The sequence below is a fragment of the Hermetia illucens genome, chromosome 4 (genome assembly GCF_905115235.1).
Source record: "Hermetia illucens chromosome 4, iHerIll2.2.curated.20191125, whole genome shotgun sequence".
NCBI classification, from domain to species: domain Eukaryota; kingdom Metazoa; phylum Arthropoda; class Insecta; order Diptera; family Stratiomyidae; genus Hermetia; species Hermetia illucens.
The window spans coordinates 140,808,718-140,817,378 of NC_051852.1; the positions used below are offsets into that span (position 1 = coordinate 140,808,718).

Consider the following 8,661-nt stretch of genomic DNA (forward strand, 5'->3'; position numbering starts at 1 on the left):
AATTGGCTCAGCCCGTCATCAGCTGGATGACGACTTAGGATTCCCTCAATCCTCAAACAAAATAATTTATATCTCGTTTACTGGAAAGACTATTATTGAGGGCTGTTTTTTTGGTTGGTATTTTTGTAGTTTTTTTGGTTGGTATTTTTGTAGTTTCATGAAGGTATTATTTCCATTTTTCCTCGGATACCAGCCAAAGGAGCCTAACATTTTCTGAATTTACTGCTCCCCAAGAAAGGTGTATTTCACAGGACCATTCCATCAAAATTCATACCCATAAAATAAGTAGGCCTCAAATTCTCATTAATGTCAAATTATTTTGGAACTTTTCTCAAACCATACGTGTAAAATTTTGGCTCTTTTTCGTTTTTCTTCAAAAATAGTCTCAACGTTATTAGCTTTCGTGATAGACATATAAATATAATTAACAAAAATTTCCGAGTTGAAGTGAAGTGGATGAGAGAGATGGATCCACATGGTGTACCACAGAAGATTAATCGGCATGTATTCAAGGCCGTCAACTTCTTCATGAACCATCACAATGGTTCTAGTTTTCCCGAAATTTATCAATTTGTCAAGTTATGTAATAAAAATTTAATGCCAGTAGCGAACTTAAAGGACACTGTACGAAAGTCATTGAATAATTTTCAACGTGTCGGTCTTGTACAAAAAGATCGAACGCAACGGTTCAAATTGAGACCCCGATGCCATGGGGAAGGATTCTGTCATGGAGTAAGTTATAACTTTCCGTTTTTTCGAAAGCATCATGATTTTTGTTACATTCTCTTAAAGATTGCGAAGAAAACCAAGAAAAAAACTGCTCCCACGGAGGTAAGTTCTAGGATTTTATTTTTTGTTTATTTTTTTTCCATTTTACTACTCAAGAAGGGACACCATTTCAAATTTTAAATTTTGTAATAATTTCAAATCAGAATAGAATATAAAACCCCATCTAACAGCTCTACTACCTCAAAGACTTTTCGGAAGGTTAATAGCTCCTCTTAAGTTATTTCGGCAAATCAATTCCTCAATGGGTATCCCCTGGGGTGCTGTACTTAACCAAAGAAACACGATAATTTTTGATAGATATATCTTTAGTCTAAAGATTGAGAGTCATGAAGCCGCATCTGACTGGTGATGGGCAGGACTAATTCAAGAAAAGCATCCATAATTTTAGTCCACAAACATCTGGCTGTTGCATTCAGGGCATACACTCATTGTACCTCGATTCCCTCTATCATCAAACTTCTCAAGTCAAAGATTTCCTATTCATTTTCATCGAGATGTGGGAACTGTAAAGTCATTGCATTTGGCGAATGAAAGTATTTTCGGTTGAGTAGGGTTTGGTGGAAATCGTGTTATTATTAACAAAGCTATAGTAAGTCAATTTTCCCTCTACTGTTCATTATTATTACTCTGTTAAGGGAAAGTCGTACCGCGTCCTTAAAGAACTATTGTGCCCTATTGAACTATTGTGGTTATAGTGTATCTATTGATCATCCGCCTTATGGACAACCTTGAGTACTGTTCAGGAGAATAGAATTTGTATCTGCCGGTACTTCTATTTGCCCGCTTTCTAGTATTTTGCCCATCCAGAATGCCAGGGTGTTGCCCACTTCCTTGTGGCTCAGGGCATCTTGTATCTTCGTGTGCGATGTGTTGTCGAATGCTCCTTCGATATCCAAAAACGCGCACAGTGCTATTTCTTTTGTTTCTATGGCATCCCATAGTACATCTGTCAGCTAATACATAGCAGTTTCAGTTGACCGTCCTGCTGGTAAGTGTGTTGACAGTGATGTAGGGGATTACGCTTTAGAACGTTAGTTCTAATATAATTGTCTATGACCTTCTCCACCGTTTTGAGTACAAACGATGTTAGGCAAATTGGTCTGAAAGATTTAAGATGAAAAGGACCCTTTTTACCCGCTTTCGGAATAAAGGCCATTTTTGCCCGTCTCCACGCCCTTGGTATGTATCCCAGTGCTATGCTCCCCCTTACCACTCCTCTGTCCTCTCCTCTATCCCCTCCTCTATCCTCTTCTCTATCCTCTCCTCTATCCTCTTCTCTATCCTCTTCTCTATCCTCTCCTCTATGCTCTCCTCTATGCTCTCCTCTATGCTCTCCTCTATCCTATCCTCTATCCTTTCCTCTATCCTCTTCTCTATCCTTTGCCGTATCCTTTTCCGTATCCTTTCCTCTATCTTTTCCTCTATCTTTTCCTCTATCCTTTTCCGTATCCTTTTCCGTATCATTTCGTCTATGCTTTCCTCTATCTTCTCCTCTATCTTCTCCGCTATCATCTCCTCTATCCCCTCCTCTATCTCGTTTCCTCTATCATCTCCTCTATCCTCTCCTCTATCCTCTCCTCTATTTTCTCCACTATATTCTCCTCTATCCTCCCCTCTATCCTCTTCTCTATCTTTTCCTCTATCTTTTCCTTTATCCTTTTCTATATAATTTCCTCTATCCTTTTCTCTATCCGTTCCTCTATCCTTTCCCGTATTCTTTCCTCTATCCTTTCCTCTATCCTTCCCTCTACCCTGCCCTCTATCTTTCCCTCTGTCCTTGCCTCTATCCTGTCATCAATCCTTTCATCAATTCTTTCACCTGACCCCACTCCTATCTTCTCCTCTATCCCCTCCTCTGCACTTTCTTCTAACATCTCCCCTATTATCTTGCATATCATCCTCCTTATCCTTTCTACACCTTCTTGCTTATCCTCTCCCCAACTTCTTCACTATCCTCTTCTTTGTCCTAATCCCTATCCTCCTTTCTATCCTGTCCCCTATCCTCTATCCCTATGCTGTACTCTATCCTGCCCCCTATCCGCAACCCCTATCCTCCCCTGCTATACTCGATCCTCCCCCCTATTCGCCCCCTTATCGTCCCTTCATCGGCCCCCCCACTATCCTCCCTTCATCCGCCCCCTCTATCCTCTCGTCTATCCGCCCATCTATCTATCCTTCCATCTCCACCTCTACCCTCTCCCTCTATCCTCTCCCTCTATCCTCTCCCTCTATCCTCTCCCTCTATCCTCTCCCTCTACCATCTCCCTCCATCGTCTACCTTTATCCTATCCGTTTATCCTCTCCCTATTGTGCTCCTTGCTATTATCAGAATAAATTCTTATAAAAAAGAAAAGTGCCACCACCTGATTTTACTTTGAATTTTTATCTTAACTATTCCCATCATCATCATTTTTCCTTGAAGCAACAAAGCGCAAATTTCTAAATTTTTACTTCTCACTGTTCACTGCCTTAGGGCTCTAGATGGTAGCAAGAACCTTTTTTCGCCTGGTCTTTTTTGTCGATTACCCATGTAAAATACCTTTACTGGTATGTTCACCAGCAATCAGCTGATCACCGTGGATCACAATCACCGGACACCAAATACAAAAAGGATCATAGGCAGGAAAACCTAAGCCCGAGATGAAAATTACATTATTTTCATAATTTTGTAAAAGTTTCTCTAAACCTTGCCCGAAAGAAATCCCTTCCTCCTCCGCCCCTCCTTGGCTTACCAGCAAATAGGCATTTATTTTTGGAAACTAAATATTAATTGAGGATTCATGTAGGAAGTCGAAGGAATAGATTCGGGAGGTAAGTAAAGGAACTGTAGATTTTAGATAAAAGAAATCAGAAAATTACTAGCCTTTAATAGACAAACTTTCACCATAACTTCCTGGCATAGAGTAACCATTGAGTTTTACAGGTACATGTCTGTCTGTCTGTCTGTCTGTCTTTTTGCCTTCGTTATTGGTCAATGTGACCGATGAGAATATGTTCTCTCTTCCGCAATAATAGTAGCAAATCAAGTTTCTTGACGGCGTGGAATATGATCGCAAATATACAAGTTAGGTACGGGGTAACTAACTGACTACCTGGCAGCGCATGGCCAAAAATACTATATTGAGTGGGTTCTGCGCATGTGTTTAATGCATTGTTGTGTCGTTTGTCGATAACGCCTAAATGGTTTCCTTTTGTATGCGATCAAAGAACGGCATACATGCGCGATCCTTTTCTTCCACCATACAAATTGAAGCAACGCGCCGGGAGACAAACCTCCTATATGTAGCATTCCCGAGGTTGTGATAGACGGAATTTCTCCAAATGTCAATAGTTCTTGCGGAAGACTTCTGTTTTGGAGGCTCAGGCAGGCGTGTCTAATTGAAAATGTACTTCTCTGAAAACAAATAGCGTGGTCAAATTACAAATTACGTTTAGAGTATATTAACCAGAATGTTTGTAGGCAAGAACCAGTCTTCTGAAAATACCAGGCAGGATTTGACATAATAAAATTTTTCAGGCTGGTTTACCTTTAAAAAATTCCCATTTATTTTCTAAAAAATTCAAAAGGGTGAAAGCTTCCGATTTCATCCAAGGTAGAATCTTTAATTGCCGAAATAAGTTCAAGTTAAAAATACAAAACAAGTCGAAAACAGAAAGTTCCACGCTTTAGGTATGAAAGGTTTTGTTGATTTTTTATGTAAGAATATTTGACTGAACAATTGTTCCACTTATATATAGCTCGCAATGAATACTCGATATTCACTTCAATTCATCTCGCGGGGAGTAGTGATTTGATGCGAAAGAGGCAACTTTAACCTACTATAACTTCGTTAATATTAGTGGGATTTCTACCAAGCTTTCCAGTATGATACCAAGTATCAAAAAATTTTAGTTAGGATGAACTTGAGGGAGGGTTCGCAGTAAACTTTCAAAATATGAAAATATACTATTATTAACTTTATTTGAGCAGACATTGTAACGGGGAGTATTTTGAGGCTAAGATACCATGATCTTTTTTTTCAAATTTTTAGGTTGAGTTGTCTCTAAGAACGGGTCCAACCAATGTCAAAACTAATATCTGCTTCGAAAGGTACTCATCGAAATCTTCCATACTTTATATTTGGTAAAAAAAATTTTACACCCCCCTTTGCATATATGTCAATGTAGAACGATATTACTCGCTGCATGCACAGTAGCCACCTTTCCACCAAATTTCGTAGCGATTAGGAGTCATTGTTTCTGAGGAAATAGGTGGGCAGACAGACAGACGAACCGAAGGAACCGATTTTAATAACACCACCTATTCATGGAAAAAAAACAAACAAGTTGGGAAACCGGAAGCTCGTAGCTTCAGGTATGAAAGGTTTTGTTTGTTTCTCCTGTAAGTATATTTGAGTGCAGAACTATCCCATTTGTATGTAACTCGTTATGTATATGCATTTAGCATGTCAAACTACTTACTTTAGTGTGATATTGATTTTCAGTTGCAGTAAATTTACACGGTAAAGTCAATTTTGAGGTACTGTAACTTCGTTAGTAATCGCATGATTTTGATCAACCGCAAAAATATAGCAATATACTATTATTAACTTAATTAGAGTAGATATCGATATGGAGAGTATTTTGAGGCCTGGACACCGTATAGAAGCAGCTTCATCATTTTTTTTTTCAGATTTTTCCGTTGGGTAATTTCTAAGAATGTATCTGTTAAAGAAATCATCACTTTCGACCCCTTCCACTCCCTGCCTTTCCAGCAAATGTCAAAAATAACGGCATCGAAAAGTATTAATCAAGACCTTTCATATGATGCCCAAGATGACTATATTCGGTGAAAATAAATTTTACACCCCACTTTTGCATGTATGAGGACCCCCTTTAATCTCAATGTAGAAAGATCTCACTCATTGCATGTCTGGCCGTTCACAGTTGCCACTTTCTCACCAAATTTCATGTCAATCGGTATAGTCGTTTCTAAGAAAAATGGGTGAGGCAGAGGCTCTGCCTATTCTATAAGTTGGCCAGGAACTTCAAGGTTTGTTTAATATCTGAATTTCTTCGCTTTCCTAAAGACACAGAAGTCTTTGACTAAGCGTGCCTTTTACTTTTTTGGTAAAGTTGCTTTCATTGAATTTAATATATACTTCCTTTTACGTGCTTTGCAATAAAAATACAAAGCAAAGGATTGAGTCACATAGTTACGAGCAGTATCTTTTTACATTGTATCTGTCTGCCAAAGTTCGAAACTATGCTTGCAAGAGTATTATTCGTAGCGAAAAGGATAGTTAAAACTGTTTCAGCTCAATGATAATTAGATTGTTCAACCATAGTTTCGTTCAACAAAAAAAGTCCTCAAAATTCCAACCAAGTTTGTGATGCAAAAGTATTAGAATGTTTTTCGGAAGATTATATTAAAGTCACCCGTGATCTCATTTAAAGCGAATACGTCCTTAAATGTTAAAGTTTTCAGTGTTTTCAGTGAGCAACAGCTGAAAAGCAGCGCACCTTAGTCCATACATAAAGCTCCGGAATAGAAAGTAACTATGTGACTTAAACCTACCGCTGAAAACATGCACTTAATGTTTGCGTTTCAACTACCATAAGGACAACATTTTCACCCAATTTATTTAAATGGAAACAATATAATTTAGAGCAATGAAAGCGGGGTACGTCCAGAAGGTCCAGTCAAGCCGAAAAAGAGGAAAAGCAGTGATTCCTCCCTCGACAGCGCAAATGGAGGGAGTGCAAAAAAGCGACAACGCGGAGGTGCGCACAAAAAAACTCTAGAAGAAAGGAAAGGTAAAAAAACAGATTTACCTAGAGCAAGAAGGCATCAAGGTGGCCCTGGAGGTGGCTCCAATGTACCCCAAAACGAGGCAGGGCTAGGAACGAATGGATCTAAGATTAATTTGTCAGGTAAAAATGCAACTTATTACGCATATATATACAATGCGGATATTTGACCAGCGGTTCCTCAATGGTATGGAAGATACATATCATCCACCTCTCACGTCCTGGTCAAGTTTTCAGTTACGTTAAAACTCTTCAGGACACTGTTGAATACCATCCAAGCGAATTTTTTAAATTATATGCCTGGACCCCTGAATGCTACCAAAAACCTTTCAACTGCAATTCCCAAATTTTTAGGCAATGATGCGGATGACGAAAAAAGTCCCCGGGGGATGGATTTTGACGAGGTGAATCGAGTAGAGGTATATCTACCTTAACAGTACAATATCCAGATGGATCAGTTTTAAGATTTACCCTTTCCTTTTTTTACATTCACTTCCAATGCACACTATGCGCAGTCTGAGATGGGGGATAAAAGCGATGGGGAGGATTATCAAGCCCAATCCGAGACAAATTTACTCAAAACGAATGAGGATGCACCACAGCCAGATAATACGAACGATCCTCAACCAACTGTTGGTGAGCGCAGTTTTCCTTAGTCCTATTAGTAGTGCCAAAATCCATTGAAACCGCTTATACCTGATTTCAGCATAACGTCCAGAATGGGTTTTTATTCAGTGTGTGTACATATATGTTATCGTCTTTCCTTTAGTTCGTAACTGGTCTGTAAATTACTGTGTGCAATTAAATAACATAAGAATGAATGTTTTTCATTACGTGTTTGTATATGTGAACAAAATTCTTAAGAATAAAATATGTAATATTCTTTAAAATAAAAGAAAATACTGCAGTGAATGGATTACTGCTAACTTGAAACAGTTTTTCATTACATGGTTTCGAACTTTGGCATCCAGATGTATACCTATATGGATGGATCTTATTGTTTCTCCTGCTCCCTCTTCTCTTGTTTCTGCTCGGACGTATTAGACTTAATAGCTCCCAGTTACCCCTTGGCAGGGTGTACCACGTCAATGCTCTATCGTTCACGGTTATCTGACGCTACAACTCCCCCCTACGACTTTCCGAGACGCCCGGACTCTCTCTCTACTGTTCTGCGCCTAGTGTTCTTGGGGCGGCCCACCCGTAAGCCATTTTGGGAGAGTGAATTCCACTGCATGGCAATTGTCGCTCCCTCCTTAATGTGTGACCTATCCACTCCCTATTCCGCCTGCCGATCATATTGCGTACAGGCGCCAGGTCTGTGCGCCGACCAAACTCTTCGTTTGTGACAGAGTCAAGCGAGCGTACTCTGATGAAATAACGGAGACACAACACTAACATAGAACAACTTGATCTTGGTGTTGTGTTTCCAAATTTCAGACAAGGTAACGAACGCGGATCTCGCGCTCGTAATACATCGGGCAACATCCATGCCACCGTGGGTAGAAACTACGCTTTCTAGATAGATATATATATTGATCAACGCTTTCGATGCTCTGCCCATTAATGCAGACAGGAAGAGTGTGATGACCTGTCAAACTGAGAACCTTGGGTTGGTTCGTGCTTATCTTTAGTCCAACTAGACTTTAAAATAGATATTTCTTCCTAGAATTAGGTAAAGGGACTGTCTACTTCCTGAAGTCTACTTTCCTGAAGAGAACCTTTGAGCGGCCCACAAATAGCGACTGTTATGGAAAGCACCACGTTTCCTCATCTGAAAATAACTGCCCAAAGAAAGTATAACGTATTCCCCCCCCCCCCTGTGGATTTAAAATCCGCTAGAAACATTCCTTGCTTTTTGTCTTGCTGCCAATCTATTAATCACAATGTGGATATCTAAGTAGCTCTACCCAAGGTACCTCACTCAGTGAAGAATGTCAGCTCTAATAAGCAAGCTTATGCTCCCTTCCACTCCTTTGTTACTAGTAAGGAACTTTGGTGTTCAGCACTAGTTCAATGGGAAGATTCGCTAAAAATTCCACAACTGAAATATGGACATATGTAAAGTAGTGAATTCCTACGTCT

At 39.6% G+C, this 8,661-nt stretch overlaps 1 protein-coding gene across 1 annotated transcript; it reads left to right on the forward strand.

The window, feature by feature from the left end:
- The first annotated feature begins 293 nt into the window (after positions 1-293).
- On the forward strand, positions 294-7,409 carry LOC119654716. The gene is made up of 6 exons (XM_038060237.1): positions 294-732; positions 793-831; positions 6,438-6,702; positions 6,934-6,998; positions 7,095-7,215; positions 7,286-7,409. Exons 1-6 carry the CDS (start codon positions 457-459, stop codon positions 7,288-7,290), a joined length of 771 nt encoding a protein of 256 aa, XP_037916165.1. The 5' UTR covers positions 294-456; the 3' UTR covers positions 7,291-7,409.
- Positions 7,410-8,661: the final 1,252 nt, after the last annotated feature.